At 32.2% G+C, this 17,547-nt stretch overlaps 1 protein-coding gene across 1 annotated transcript in view; it reads right to left on the bottom strand.

Moving 5' to 3' along the window:
* Window positions 1–15,073, bottom strand: part of LOC135950764 (gustatory and odorant receptor 21a-like) — a 206,155-nt gene extending 191,082 nt beyond the window's left edge. The window contains exon 1 of the mRNA XM_065500297.1: window positions 14,954–15,073. Within this exon, the coding sequence (XP_065356369.1) occupies window positions 14,954–15,073 (120 nt within the window). The remainder of the gene's footprint in view (window positions 1–14,953) is intronic.
* Window positions 15,074–17,547: the final 2,474 nt, after the last annotated feature.

Genomic DNA, 17,547 nt, shown 5'->3' with positions numbered 1-17,547 from the left:
GCGAAAAATAAGTAAGACAAAATTTGTTTTTGATAAACTCAAAATATGCTATTAAACAGTAAAATATGCTCTAAAAACGCAAAATATGACATAAATATGCTCTTAAAACAAATATATGCAAAAATATGTATTTAAGGGTAAAATATGCAAAAATATGCACTAACAAATCGATGCCAAAATTCTTAAATAGTTCTGAAACGTGTAAATATCTTATCCATGTGCTCATTAGACTCACCAGAAAAAACATGCATTTGCATATTTTGGTTTCCCTGATTATTATATAAAAAAAATCAAAACAAGAACTAAAAGACAAATAAGTGAAAATTATTTATTTTTGCTTTGAACCTTGTGTATTAACTATTAAATATAGATCAAGAGTGTTAACTAAAGTATTTACAACTACTATTTAATGAGTCTCTTTAACGAAAACAGTGAGCGAATGTTAAGTGTAAACGGCAGAAATGCATACGTTACAGTTAATGCAGATAAAAAAAATATAAACAAAACAAACAGAAGAATAGATGACAGCTTGTTTTTAACCGCCGAGCCTGTTAAACGTGATCGTTCTTGTTCCCCCGCATTGTCAACAACTAATGATTGTCAAACGAAAGAAAACCCAACAGCTGTTAATCTGGAGTTACCAAAAAATACAAATACTTTATTTACGCCTGAAAGTATGCTAGCAATATCAGCTTCAGAAACGAAATCCACCACACCGACTACAATTAAAATTAACCCGCTATACCCAAGATTAGTCAACCATTAAATAAAGATAATAAATCCCAAATACAGGTTGGAATGGAGCAGTATGTTACAGTATTAAAACGGGCACGAAGTCCCAAGTCTTCGAAAGCGGCACCCTTGGCTAAATTATATAAGAATAGTGAACCTGCTAGACTAAACAATGAAAATCGTTTTTCTATTCTGGAATGTGAAACAGATGAACCAGTAAATAAAATTAACTCTACAAAACCACTCCCTATTTACATGAGAGAAAATAATTCAAATTCACTGGTTCACAGCCTGATCTCATTAATAGGAGAGAACTCTTTTTACGTTATCCCAATCAAGAAACTAAAATACAGGTCAATAGTGAAAACGATTATTGAAAGGTTGTAACAGATTTTGAAACTAAAAAAAAAAGTTTTTACACTTATCAGCTGAAAGGAAGCAAGGGTCTACAAGTTGTAATAAAGGGTATTGACTATAATGTTGAACCACTCGAAATAAAGCAAAGCTTAGAAGATAAAGGTTTTAAGACAAAAACATTAGAAATCTCGAAAAAAAACCTTAACCACTCTTTCGTGTTGAACTTGAACCCGGTGTCATAAATCTGAAAAAAATGAAACACATCCCATATATAACCTGATGTATTTATTGCATCGTAAAATTACGGTAGAAGAACCACATAAACGATTTGGTCCGTCCAATGTATGAATTGCCAAGAATATGGACATACCAAGGCATATTGCAAATTGACACCCGTATGTGTTATTTGTGGAGAGTTACATAACACATCCCAATGTAACAAATCCAAGGATGATCCTAAAATGAAAAAATGCAGCAATTGCGGAGGTAACCACACAGCGAACTACAGGGGTTGTCCTGTCTACTCAATTATTAAAAAATAACAAAGCCATAAAACGAATATTTTCCCCGCTCAGCCATTAAATAACATCAATTTTAACTATCTCCCGTTGCAACAGACATATGACAACAAAGAAACATATGCAAATGTACTAAGAAACAAATAAACTCAGACGCAAGTCCATCAACCACAAAACCAAAATAAGAACCCAGAGGTAAGAGAGCAAACGCCAATTTTCAATTTTACCAGACTAGAATCTACAATAGAAACTCTTGTGCAATCGGTAAATAACTTTACAAACTCAATGAGTAACATGATGCAAGAAATGCTTAAGATGCAATCAATGTTATTGCAGGCTGTGCTTAACAGACCATTAACTGCCTAAGAATATGTTTTTGGAACGCTAACGGCATTCGCGAACATAAAAACGAACTCGAGTATTTTCTTAAAAGTCATGAAGTTGATATAATGTTAGTTTCAAAACCCATTTGACGTCTAGAAGTTTATTTAAGATAAATGGAAATGTTTTTTATGGCACAAATGATCCAAGAGATAGCGCATGTGGAGGCACTGGAATTTTAATTCAAACCCATATCAAACGCCATTCAATGTGTGATATTTGTGAAGATTATCTTCAAACTACGACAATCTGTTTGGATGAATGCTACAGAAACCTATTAATTTCGTCGATATATTCACATCCAAGGTTTCCGATTACTGAAAACAAATATGAACATTTTTACGAATCACTAGGATCCCGATTCCTGGCAGCTGGCGATTATAATGCTAAGCATACTCACTGGGGATCAAGACTTGTAAACCCGAAAGGTCGCGCTTTGTTTAATACAATTTCTAAATTGAATTTGAATGTGCTGTCGAGCGGAGAACCAACATACTGGCCTACTGACCCAAGCAAAATACCCGATGTCATTGATTTTGCAGTTACAAAAAATTTACCAATGGAACTAATGCAGGTTAAATCTTCATTAGAATTATCCTCGGATCACTCACCCACCTTCGTTACTCTATTGAACCCCCTAGAAATAGTATCCCCGACTGGTCACTCTGCAATATCAAGCATTAAAATAAATTGGTTGAAATATAGAAAATATATTAGCACACACAGTACAGAAAATATATCGCTAAGAACACCAGAAGATATCGATATCTCAGTAAAAAATTTTGAACAAAACTTAAAACTTGCTGTTGAACACGCCACTTAAATAACCCAACAAATCAGATACAATATACTCTATTCTGCAGACATTGAACAGTTATTAGCTGAAAAAAGAAGAGTTCGTCGAGAGTGGCAACTCTACAGATCCCCTCAACTTAAACGGAGCTTAGAAAATGTCGCAAACGCCTCAGTGTGCTTCTACACAAACGCAAAACTGACTCAATTAATAAATATCTGGAGAACTCAGATGCCACCAGTACTCAAATTACTCTCTATGGCGAGCTACAAAAAAATTAAAAAGACCTGTTATGAGCAGACCTCCTCTACGTAATTCTAGTGGAGGCTGGGCGAGAAACGATACTGAAAAAGAAAAGGAAAAGTCATCTAAAGAATGTATTTTCCCTAAACGAGTCTAACGACATAATAGAGTTACCACCTACTTTACCCCATATTACTGCAGCTGAACCACTTCGTTTTGAGATTTCAGAGATTGACAAGGCTATTGTTGATTTAAAAAGGGGTGCCCACAAGTTCCTTATGGAAGAGTAAACACTAATACATTTAAAGAAAAACTACTTTTTATTCAATATTTTTTGTTGTTAAAACCAATTCATACAAAGAAAAAAGAAAAAAAAACTCACTTTCAAAACACACATTTTTAAAATATCATACGATAAACAAAAACAAAATCTACATTGATGACAGTCGTCAATGTTTACCAGCAAAGCATACGAAAGTGTTGTTGCTTTGAAGAACGACAAAAAAAATAATAAGACAAAGTTGTTTGTGTATTTTGTATTGCTAGTGCTGAGTTTTCTAGTGAGTATACAAAACACACAGCCTATAGCTAAGAGCATTTACAAAAACAAATGAGCACCAAGAGTATAGAGCTTGGGCATGACTAAACTCAAAAAAAACACCTGGTATTGATAAAATCAGTAACAAGATGCTCCTCGAGCAACCCCAAATTGCATTAAGAGTAATCCCATTTATTTTTAAGGCTATATTACGCCTTGAATATTATCCACAAGAATGGAAGGTTTCTTTAGTTACAATGATACCTAAGCCGGGAAAAGATCACAGTAAAGTAGAATCATATAGACCCATTAGCCTATTGTCAAATATATCAAAGCTATTCGAAAAACTGTTAATGCACAAGTTAAAGCCGATAGTGAATCATTTTGATTATATTCCAACTCATCAATTCGGATTTCGAGAAAAACATAACACCATAGAACAAACTCACAGGTTGGTAGAAATCATATCCAAGACATTTGAAGAAAAAAATATTGTTCTGCACTCTTTATCGACGTTTCGCAAGACTTCGACAAAGTATGGCATGAAGGATTATCGATAAAAATAAAACAATATTTACCAGTGAACACACACAAGCTTCTAGAATGTTATTTAAGTCATCGAAAGTTCGTTCTTAAAGAGGGAGACTTCATAAGTTCACCACAGCCTATTGAAGTAGGCGTACCCCAAGGAAGTATACTGGGTCCCTTACTATATTTGCTATATACTTGTGATATGCCTACAAACAGTCGAACCCACATATCAACTTTTGCTGATGACACAGCTATAATAGCCATTCATGAAAACCCCCAAGAAGCATCGGTACTTTTACATATGGTCTTGTATGTAAAACTACATAGAAAGGTAGTTAAAACAGTGGAGAATAAAAGTAAACGAGCAAAAATGTATACATCTTACATTCACATTGCGTAGAGAATCGTGCCCTCCAATCCTAATAAATAATCATATAATACCTCAACAAACTGAAGTTAAATATCTAGGTCTGCATCTAGACCGACGTCTTACCTGGAGAAAGCATATAGATACGAAAATGACTCAAATGAAGTTAAAATTACTACAAATTTACTGGCTAATTGGTAAAAACTCGAGATTGAGGTTAGAATGCAAACTTTTGCTGTACAACTCAATAATAAAACCCATATGGTGCTATGGAATTCAGTTATGGGGCACGGCCTCAGCTTCTAATATTGAAAAAATTTAAAGATTCCAAAATAAAATATTAAGAATGATAACAGCAGCGCCTTGGTATGTGAGAAATATTAACATTCATAAGGACCTAGGTGTCTCCCTGATGAAAAATTAAATAAAAAAACAAGCGGAGTTAGGAGTTCACCCAAACCCACTTGCACGAACATTAATGAGAAGTAATGGCTACATCCGACTAAGAAGAAGGAATCCGACAGACCTGCGCTGATGATAGGATCTATAAATTAAACATAATTTTTCGTCCAACTGTGGTGGGACGTAAATAAAAATTAGAAGAAAATCTTTCCCGAATGAGACCAACGGGAAATGAAAGTAGATAATTAGTATACCAAAACCCCCAAAGGGTTTTTAAAAGTTAGCTCGTGTTTTTTGAAGTTATTTGCCTTTAAAGTTCACCTTTTTTGAGTAAAAATTTTTCATATATATTTTATGAATAATCTATTGAAGTAAGTCAATATTTATATAAAGTAATTTTAGTTGAATGTTCTAGTCCTAATATACTTAAAATTCATTAATTTTAACACTTTTTGCAGATTTATTTTTTTATTTTTATAGTTTTTGGTACTTAGATACGCAATTACCAATTTTTGGAGAATTGCTGAATATTGCTGTAAATGTATTGAGTAGTGGGTATCGTGTATCGAGTATTTGCCATATTGTTTGAGTACTCAATACTCAAAAGTAGTTACTCAATACTTTTAGACTTGTATTTTTACAATTTAATTTATTTAAATTTAACGGTTATGGTGCAAAAAATGCATCTCTACTATAAATACAACTCAAATCAATATTAGAAATGCAACTCTTAGCGTAAACAATTTTCAAATCAGAATAAAATATTATTAAAAAAACTGGAATAATAGTTAAAAAGTTCAAAATATTTATTGATATAATCTTGTAAACCTAAAATGTTTCTAAAAAAGAGTGATGTCTGCTAATACATTACCGAAAAGCAGATAAATATATCGTTTTTAAATTTAAAAAAATCCGTTAAAAGTATCGAATAGTATTGAGTACCCAAACGAAAAGTGTTGAGTAGTATTGAGTAATCAAAAGTAGTAGAATGTTACAGCACTATTGCTGAACAAAGTATTAAGATGTTTTAATTTTTTGAAATCAAATCGTAGTTACCTGTTATAATAGTGCAACTTTTTGTGAATTTGTGAACCATTATTTGTTAATAAAGTGAAAAGAAGTTTTTAAATAAAGTTAATTACTAAAAAAATATGTTTAATTTAATAAAGTTTGTGAAATGTCTTGCAATATAAACAATTTTTGTTACGTTTGTGGCCATTTCACACCACAAATGTTAAAACATGGTTCGTTTACAGAAGAATTTATATCTGTTGGGTAAAAATACGTCTGACAGCTATCAGAGATCTGTTAACGCAATGATGAATGCTTTTTCTAATCAATATGTCGCTCAAAATTCATTACCTACATCATGATCTAGACTACTTCGGTCAGCAACTAGCGACCGAATCAGATGAACAAGGTGAACAGTACCACCAAATTGCAATGCCATTTGAGGTAATTTTTAATATACATATATTTTTTTCCCAATACATTTTAACACAAATTTTGCAGATATCGGGGAAAAAAGTCTCCCGATGCTGTATTAGCGGAAATTTGTTGGTGGAGCAAGAACTTGCATTACGATGATGAAGGAGAAGAAAATACAGGAAGTGAACTACAAAATCTGTCTACTTCAAATTCTGGTTCTACAGACCATCCACAAGAGCAGAAAAGACCTGGAACTATATAATGTAGTTCATTTATATATAAACTATGTAAAAAAAATACAAATTAAATTTTAAAAATTAAATATATATGAAAATTTTTTACTCAAAAAAGCTGAACTTTAAAGGCGCATAACTTTAAAATACGAACTAACTTTTTAAAACCCTTTTGGGGTTTTGGTCTACTGATGTTCTACTATCACTTCCCGTTGGTCTCATTCGGGAAAGATTTAATGACACGAAATTTGATGCACAGTGTTATTGATAGTTCACATTATTTTGTGAAGATACAATAAATAATATATGAAAATAAAAATATAGTGAATTTAATTTTTCACTTTTTGTTTTATCAAACTAAGAATCAGTAAATATATTTACCGTGTGGTCACAATATATCAAATACTTTCCTGAAATAATTGTTTGATCAACTAGAGCAAAAACAGAAAATTGTTTGCTCAGCATGGCGGAAAAATGAAAGGAGATTATTTAAATATTTTTGGTACTAAATTAAAGATACAATTTTACTTTTTTTTAAAAAATAAATACGTATTCAATATTTCTTGAATATTTGTTATTTAAATTATTTTCATTAAAAAATTGCATCAATAAATGAAGTCTTCTTCTTCACATAAAAGTTATTCAGCATAGAATGACATACTGGGAGAAAAACTAATTGAAGACGTGAAGTCTGGGTGAATTCCATAATGTATGTATGCAATGCAGTCATATCTTTATCAAGACAAAACATGCAAACGTGTAGTTAAAATTAAAAAAAAACTTATCATACGCCTGCTTTTACTTTTTCATACATTTTGCGATATGAAACATCAAAGTTTATACGGTTGCGTTAAGAATCGCTCGACTTTTTAAGGTTGCATTGCATACATACATTTTGAAATTCAACCTCTATGTTGCGATTTTTGCTATTTTTATTTTTAAAATATCAGCTATATTGGCGATAAAATTCTAAATAAAATAAAACAACTTGTTAAAAGTTATCTTGTCCCTATAAAAAGTATTTTTTAAGTTTTTTCCCAAAAAAAAAAGATTTGAGAAAAAAATTCTAAAAAGACAAAGCACCGATCCTCAAAAAAGCTTCATATTTATATAACCCTATATGCATCATAAATACCGGCAACGTTTTTTTACTATCACATGGTAAATAACGTCACAGTAGGCACATTTCTAAAACAACTATGTTTTTGGAACACATTTTCCCCGGTTTAGGAATTTCAGTATTTGAAAATAGAAAATGTCAAAAATTATATTGTTGATTTAATTGAGTCTATATTAGTTCCAAATTTTGCTATGACCGTTAAAATTTTACATTAATTCAAATTTTATATTTTTCTTCATGGAAAATCGCCATATTATATTTTTTTTTAAGTTTTTAAGGTTTCTGCAATTCTTATGAGAAGCAGACGTGTTTTTTGTTCGCTCCGCGATTTAAGTGGTTTCAGTGAAAATTTAAACAAAAAGGTAAAATTTAGCGATTGGACGCAAAAAAAATAAATATTTCTCTAAGTGTTTAATATAAACAAACAAAAAAAAATTATACAATATAACAAAAAAATAGAAATTTATTTAAAAGTGCTTTGTTTATTTTCTTTTTTCAAATTTCGTTAAATTACTGTGAGCATATGAACTCTCATAATGAGAGTAGACTCAGTTTAAACGGTAGAAATGCCTACATATTTTTGAACGGGGAGGGTGAAAATAGAAGTGTTAACAGCGTTGCCGCTTTGGTCCAATTGGACCAAAATTGGTAGTTTGAAGTTAACAAATTGACTTTTGGTAGTTTGGTTGGTTGGTTCCGATATTTGTCGTATTTTGGTAGGCTACGATATTTCTGAATACAGAAGTATTTTTAAGAACAAAATAATTAAAATAATAACGAAAAAACTACTTATGTTAAGCCAAAATAATAAAACTACATATTTGCAAAATATGAAGATAACATTTTCTAAAATATTTAGTTTAGTCAGGTAAATGTGTATTTATTTAGTAGTGTTGAGTTCAAAAAATGCCAAAGGGCTCTCAAAACTTTTATTTTATGGATAATTTTATAGCAGCAATAATATAAGTTTAAGCTAACTATTAATTTTGAAACGAATTCATATAGCATTTCTCAAATATTTTAAATTTGGTAGGTTTTGGTAGGCTTTGGTAGTTTTTAATTAGAAATTTGGTAGGAAAAATATTTTATGAGTGGCAACGCTGAGTGTTAACAAAAATATAAGAGATCCAGACTTTAACAAAAATTATTTAACCGCCAAACCGATTGAGAGAGCGCGCTCTTGTTCCCCCGTGATACAAATACATGAGAACAATATTGCACACACATCATCACCTAGTAATGCTTGTTTAGAACAAAGCATAAAAGAAAATAAAAAGTGTTCTGGTACAACAACAAATACTGCAGTAGATATAACAGAGTCGACAATGATAAATACACAAGCTTATGATAATCCACTAACAACACCTAGTGAGAGTTTTAATGTATTTAACACTGAAAAGACCGTGATGGAAGATAATGGTACATCAAGGGGTGCTATACCTAAGGTTGGATATAAAATAAGTAAAACTAAATCTCCAGTTCAAACAGGTATGCTTAGATATATAAGAATTAATAAGCGAAATTTAAGTCCCAGAAAAGTCTGCCTTCTGAGAAAAAGCAAAAAATTACTGATAACCCCTTGAAAAGTAACCGTTTTGCTCTTCATCAAAAAAATTATGATAAATCCATCCGTAAACCGTTAAAACCACCACCAATATTCCTTCGTGAAACTAGCTCTAATAGCTTAGTGAAATCATTTATTGAACTCATTGGAAAAAATAATTTTCATATTGTTCCAATAAGAAAAGGACAAGGCAATAGACAAAAATAGTTGTATACACTGAGGATTGTTATAGAAAAATCTCTCAACACCTAAATGACAGTAAGAAAAACTTTTATACATATCAACTTAAGAGTTGCAAGGGCTTGATAGTAGTCATAAAAGGTATAGAGCCGTAAGATTGCTATTTTTCTGCTGCATTACTGATATGGAGATTGTGGGGCCCTCAGATGTGGGAGCTAGCTCTTACCCCATAGTGCTAGCTCGTTTTAGTTTAAAGGTGATTCTTGTGACGATTGATGATTTGACGGCTGGTTGTTTCTTGGAGGCGAAACAGATCTGGTTCGTTTTCTCGGTGCTTTGCAGTTTCGCTGAATATGACCAGTTTTTCCGCAGTTATAGCGTTTGATTTTAGCTTTACCTTGCTTCTCATTTAAAGCCTCTAAAACTGCCTCTTTTATTTCACTGACTATATTTCTCTCATTTTCAGCTATAACCTCGATATTTCGTACCATGCATATTTGCGGCTTAGACATTAATTTTGCTGTTTCTTGTGCCAACGCGAATGAAACGGTTTCCGCAAATGTTGACTTCCGTGTGGCATAAACCGCATGTTTTACATCAGGGTCACGAAGCCCATTCACAAATGCCTCAATCTTGAAATGGTCCAATAACGGATGGTTTTCGTCTGGATATGTAAGCTGCATCAAACGTTCGATTTCTGCCGCAAAGTCTTGTAGCGTCTCATTAGGTTTTTGTACTCTACCATGCAATTCCATTCGGTATATTTCTTTCATGTGTTCTCCACCATACTTACGTTGTAGAGCATCCATTATGTCATCATAGCTATTTCTGTTACTTACTGGTACGCTTTCAAGAACTATTGCTGCGTTCCCTTTCAAGGCCAAAATCAATTCTATAGCTCTTTCTTCATTACTCCATACATTTCTCTTGGCAACTGTATCAAACTGGAACTTGAAAACATTAAATGGTGTGCTGCCATCAAAACTAGGAGCCTTTATTCTACTCGATGTTTCTGAAATAATTCGCACCGGTCCGTCTTGGCACTGAAGATTATTAATTTTCATTTCCAGATCGAGAAATTTATTATCAACATCTTGGGATTGCTTTTCTAGGCCGCTCTCTAATTCGGACACCTTTTTGTCAACGACATCCACTCTGCTGTTAATAACCTCAGACATTTCCTGAATTTTTTTATCTGTAGCTCTAGAGGATTCTTGAAGTTTCGCTTCCATTTCAGCTAAGTGTTTGATAGTTTCTTTGACTTCAGCTTTAACCTCAGCACGAAGTTTCTCATTGTCGGCAAGAAGTTTCTCGTTGTTTACTTCCATTTTTTCCATCATAGCCGCGAACATTGTGCTTAAATCCAAGCTGCTTGTTGTTGAACGTGTAGAAACTTCCATTTCTTCCTTATAATCGAATTCGTAAGCACCGATGTCAATATCACGGCGCTTAAATTCATCTATGAGCCTCTTCTGCAATTCCGCCTTATTACCTGCTGTTGGTAACTCCAACTTACTCAGTTCTTTCTTGAGTTGTTCAACTTTCAGTTCTTCAAACTTCATGCTTATTAATTTGCAATCCCACTTCTGACACCAATTGTTACGTTTTAACCTTTTCAAAACGCTGGTTTATTTCCTTTAAATAAACCGGATACTTTTGATTGCAAATAAAAGCCGTTTAGTAGTTTGAAAATTGTAACAACTTTTTATTTCTTTAAAATGTACAACAACAACAGAATTAAATAGCCACTCAATGTTTTTTTTATACACGTTTATAAATTCTCAGAATTACAAACACAATTTATAATGTACACGAATTTACTTGAAAAAAAAACACAACACACTTTAAGGCACTTAGATGATGTTTCTTCGAAAAGCGTCTCTGATCAACTAAACTCACGACTGCAACCTCTGCCACTATTTATAACACTGCATTACCATCTAGAAAGCTCTTTAACTGTCAAAGTTCGAATATTCTAGATCATACGCCATCTGTGGTGTACTTTCTACAATGTTCTTTAACTGAATATTCGAATACAGCGTTGCCAACTTACGATCAAATCAACTGAAAGCTTTTATTTAACAATGCCCACAGATATGTTACAGTCTGCCATTACAGCACTGTTATTTGAAAGCATTATGCTACTTTTAAATCAGTCGTTAAAATCGTTATATTTGAATTCAAGTACAATTTCGTAACAATATTTTCAATTTGAAAAGTGTTAATACTCAGTATTGCCGTCTATAAATACCTTAATGAGTATACAAAACTGACATATTTAATTTACATGTATTTGTCGGTTGAGAACATGATAATAGACGAGACTGAAGATACTACGGAAATAAGTTTTTATCAGAAATTATCGAAATTAGTAAAAGTATTTCTAAAAAATCCAAAAAGGACTTCAATGGTATAATGATTTTATATGCTTAGAAAAAAAACTAAACAAAAACTTAGATATTGGATATTCTTTACTTTCGATTTCACTAAGATCTACAAACAGCGAGAGAGTGTTTTCCAAGTCGAGTTTTATTAAAACTAAAGAAAATTAATTACTTTTTGGTTGAATTGCTATGTTTTGTCTATTTTGTATTTAAGTACAGAAAATTCGTGGATATATTTTCAGTTTAAAATTTAAATAGAAATTATTCGGTTAATCGATTAATTTAAAATTAACCGATTAAATCTTAACCCCGATTAATTATTTGCTCGATTAACCGATTAAACCAGAATCCCGATTAATTGAATACCCTATATATTTAACATTTTATAAAATGTATTTATGATCAGCTCCTATTCTACCATTTCCTACTGTGCGACGTCACACAGTTTAGAAAATTTGTTGGAAATATTTCGGTATCTCGGGAACTACTGCAGATATTGTTACGAAATTTCACATGGTTGGAGCTAGTGGGGTCCAGAGCCCTCAAAGTTGGACACCAAGGGTCTCAAATTTTTTAAAAAAATCACCAAAAATCCATTTATGATCCGAATGAGCAGGAATTTTAAATATAAATAGTGCTTAAGAAGCTCTACAAAAAATACGCTTACATATGTAGATTAAATATATTAGTTGAATATATATTTAAGTTTATTTATATTTTTTAATTCTGCTCGATCTTTTTATATTTTTAAAGATGTGGTGGGCCTACAGAGTGTCTAAATTTATTTTTAAGATATCAGATACATATATTGGCAATACAATTCTAAATAAAATAAAAACGACTTGTTAAAAGTTATCTTGTTCCTATAAAAAGTTACACGCATCCAAAGTTGGAACTTGGAAAAAGTAACGTATTTTTTAAGTTTTTTCCAAAAAAGACCCAACTATTTTTTCTTTTGTAGAAACATTTTTTTTCGGAACTATATACATTTTTTATATGATCGGAAAAGAGAATTCAATGCAATAGCGTGTAAGTAAATTATGGCTCACTTAATAACATTTTGCATGAAATATATTGTTACCTTTTCAAAACGCTGGTTTAGTTCCTTTAAATAAACCGGATACTTTTGATTGCAAATAAAAGCCGTTTAGTAGTTTGAAAATTGTAACAACTCTTTATTTCTTTAAAATGTACAACAACAACAGAATTAAATAGCCACTCAATGTTTTTTATACACGTTTATAAATTCTCAGAAATACAGACACAATTGATAATGTACACGAATTTACTTGAAAAACACAACACACTTTAAGGCACTTAGTTGATGTTTATTCGAAAAGCGTCTCTGATAAACTCACTAACGACTGCAACCTCTGCCACTATTTATAACACTGCCATCTGCACTCTAGACTGCACTTTAACTGTCAAAGTTCGAATATTCTAGATCATACGTCATCTGTGGTGTACTTTTCACAATGTTCTTTAACTGAATATTCGAATTCAAACAGCGTTGCCAACTTACGATCAATGGTCAACTGAAAGCTTTTATTTAATAATGCCCACAGATATGTTACAGTTTGCTATTACAGCAATGTTATTTGAAAGCATTATGCTACTTTTAAATCAGCCCTTAAAATCGTTATATTTGAATTCAAGTACAATTTCGTAACAATATGAAAAAAAAACGTACAAAATTATCAAAGCGAGGAGTAAATAAAGGCTTTTTATATAAATATTTAATATTGTTGAAAACCTTAGGACTTGAAGATTGATATTTTCGTAAAATTTAATAATTTTATAAATTTTTGGTACGTCGTTTACCTTAAAAACTTTTTTTTTAACGCTTTATTGATTTATTGAATCTGTCTATTTTGACCTTACAATAAGTATTTAAATCTTATAACTAAAATTAAAACTATTTGCTCTTCAGCAAGAGAGCCATAATGGTAAACTGTCACTCATCTTAGCGGGGTGGTAGATCTAATTTACGGAGCCTGGATCGGATTTGGGTCTGCACAAGTTGTCTTGCAAGCGTATTGGGATGGTTTCGCAGCTCCACAATATATTTCTCACGGACTTTCTTGAACTTTTGATAACCCGTTTTTAAAATACTGGCGTTTGAGCTGGCTCCAGCATTAATTGTAGCTCCCTGGCCATTTTCCTGTGATACTGGATGAGCCGCATTTATTTTATCATTTGAAAGATCTACTCCAGAGCTTAGTGGTGTAGATGTAGATACCGAATTTGTAGGTGTTGATTCAACTATTTCACCTCTCAACAACTTTTGCCTCTCTCTTAATCTTTTTAGTAACTCCTTGTAGACCGGGCATCCGTGATAATTAGCGGAATGATCTCCACCGCAGTTACCACATTTCCTACTGAGACCATTCTCAACTATATCACATTGTGACGAAGAGTGCAGGCCTCCGCATGCAACACATACTGTGCGTAGGGTACAATAATTACGTGTATGTCCAAATTCCTGACAATTGCTACACTGAACTGGACGATTATGCTTAAGAGGTTCCTCTATATTTACTCTACGATTCAACAAATATCTTAGAGTGTATATATGGTGAGTTTCATTCTTTTTTAATTTCCCATCATCAGGCTCTAACTCAACCCTAAACATTGGCTGAGGAACCTTGTCTCTATTAAAGATATTGACTACATTCTTTGTCTGATAGCCCAATTCTTCCAGGGCCTCCTTGATTTCTTTTGTATCTACACTGGACTCTATACCTTTTATGACTACTATCAAGCCCTTGCAACTCTTAAGTTGATATGTATAAAAGTTTTTCTTACTGTCATTTAGGTGTTGAGAGATTTTTCTATAACAATCCTCAGTGTATACAACTATTTTTGTCTATTGCCTTGTCCTTTTCTTATTGGAACAATATGAAAATTATTTTTTCCAATGAGTTCAATAAATGATTTCACTAAGCTATTAGAGCTAGTTTCACGAAGGAATATTGGTGGTGGTTTTAACGGTTTACGGATGGATTTATCATAATTTTTTTGATGAAGAGCAAAACGGTTACTTTTCAAGGGGTTATCAGTAATTTTTTGCTTTTTCTCAGAAGGCAGACTTTTCTGGGACTTAAATTTCGCTTATTAATTCTTATATATCTAAGCATACCTGTTTGAACTGGAGATTTAGTTTTACTTATTTTATATCCAACCTTAGGTATAGCACCCCTTGATGTACCATTATCTTCCATCACGGTCTTTTCAGTGTTAAATACATTAAAACTCTCACTAGGTGTTGTTAGTGGATTATCATAAGCTTGTGTATTTATCATTGTCGACTCTGTTATATCTACTGCAGTATTTGTTGTTGTACCAGAACACTTTTTATTTTCTTTTATGCTTTGTTCTAAACAAGCATTACTAGGTGATGATGTGTGTGCAATATTGTTCTCATGTATTTGTATCACGGGGGAACAAGAGCGCGCTCTCTCAATCGGTTTGGCGGTTAAATAATTTTTGTTAAAGTCTGGATCTCTTATATTTTTGTTAACACTCAGCGTTGCCACTCATAAAATATTTTTCCTACCAAATTTCTAATTAAAAACTACCAAAGCCTACCAAAACCTACCAAATTTAAAATATTTGAGAAATGCTATATGAATTCGTTTCAAAATTAATAGTTAGCTTAAACTTATATTATTGCTGCTATAAAATTATCCATAAAATAAAAGTTTTGAGAGCCCTTTGGCATTTTTTGAACTCAACACTACTAAATAAATACACATTTACCTGACTAAACTAAATATTTTAGAAAATGTTATCTTCATATTTTGCAAATATGTAGTTTTATTATTTTGGCTTAACATAAGTAGTTTTTTCGTTATTATTTTAATTATTTTGTTCTTAAAAATACTTCTGTATTCAGAAATATCGTAGCCTACCAAAATACGACAAATATCGGAACCAACCAACCAAACTACCAAAAGTCAATTTGTTAACTTCAAACTACCAATTTTGGTCCAATTGGACCAAAGCGGCAACGCTGTTAACACTTCTATTTTCACCCTCCCCGTTCAAAAATATGTAGGCATTTCTACCGTTTAAACTGAGTCTACTCTCATTACTGTGAGCATATGAACTCTCATAATGAGAGTAGACTCAGTTTAAACGGTAGAAATGCCTACATATTTTTGAACGGGGAGGGTGAAAATAGAAGTGTTAACAGCGTTGCCGCTTTGGTCCAATTGGACCAAAATTGGTAGTTTGAAGTTAACAAATTGACTTTTGGTAGTTTGGTTGGTTGGTTCCGATATTTGTCGTATTTTGGTAGGCTACGATATTTCTGAATACAGAAGTATTTTTAAGAACAAAATAATTAAAATAATAACGAAAAAACTACTTATGTTAAGCCAAAATAATAAAACTACATATTTGCAAAATATGAAGATAACATTTTCTAAAATATTTAGTTTAGTCAGGTAAATGTGTATTTATTTAGTAGTGTTGAGTTCAAAAAATGCCAAAGGGCTCTCAAAACTTTTATTTTATGGATAATTTTATAGCAGCAATAATATAAGTTTAAGCTAACTATTAATTTTGAAACGAATTCATATAGCATTTCTCAAATATTTTAAATTTGGTAGGTTTTGGTAGGCTTTGGTAGTTTTTAATTAGAAATTTGGTAGGAAAAATATTTTATGAGTGGCAACGCTGAGTGTTAACAAAAATATAAGAGATCCAGACTTTAACAAAAATTATTTAACCGCCAAACCGATTGAGAGAGCGCGCTCTTGTTCCCCCGTGATACAAATACATGAGAACAATATTGCACACACATCATCACCTAGTAATGCTTGTTTAGAACAAAGCATAAAAGAAAATAAAAAGTGTTCTGGTACAACAACAAATACTGCAGTAGATATAACAGAGTCGACAATGATAAATACACAAGCTTATGATAATCCACTAACAACACCTAGTGAGAGTTTTAATGTATTTAACACTGAAAAGACCGTGATGGAAGATAATGGTACATCAAGGGGTGCTATACCTAAGGTTGGATATAAAATAAGTAAAACTAAATCTCCAGTTCAAACAGGTATGCTTAGATATATAAGAATTAATAAGCGAAATTTAAGTCCCAGAAAAGTCTGCCTTCTGAGAAAAAGCAAAAAATTACTGATAACCCCTTGAAAAGTAACCGTTTTGCTCTTCATCAAAAAAATTATGATAAATCCATCCGTAAACCGTTAAAACCACCACCAATATTCCTTCGTGAAACTAGCTCTAATAGCTTAGTGAAATCATTTATTGAACTCATTGGAAAAAATAATTTTCATATTGTTCCAATAAGAAAAGGACAAGGCAATAGACAAAAATAGTTGTATACACTGAGGATTGTTATAGAAAAATCTCTCAACACCTAAATGACAGTAAGAAAAACTTTTATACATATCAACTTAAGAGTTGCAAGGGCTTGATAGTAGTCATAAAAGGTATAGAGTCCAGTGTAGATACAAAAGAAATCAAGGAGGCCCTGGAAGAATTGGGCTATCAGACAAAGAATGTAGTCAATATCTTTAATAGAGACAAGGTTCCTCAGCCAATGTTTAGGGTTGAGTTAGAGCCTGATGATGGGAAATTAAAAAAGAATGAAACTCACCATATATACACTCTAAGATATTTGTTGAATCGTAGAGTAAATATAGAGGAACCTCTTAAGCATAATCGTCCAGTTCAGTGTAGCAATTGTCAGGAATTTGGACATACACGTAATTATTGTACCCTACGCACAGTATGTGTTGCA

Source organism: Calliphora vicina, chromosome 1, assembly GCF_958450345.1.
Source record: "Calliphora vicina chromosome 1, idCalVici1.1, whole genome shotgun sequence".
In the NCBI taxonomy this organism is placed as follows: Eukaryota; Metazoa; Arthropoda; class Insecta; order Diptera; family Calliphoridae; genus Calliphora; species Calliphora vicina.
Note: the sequence above shows the minus strand (reverse complement) of the source record. Positions and strands in the feature narration are given on the sequence as shown.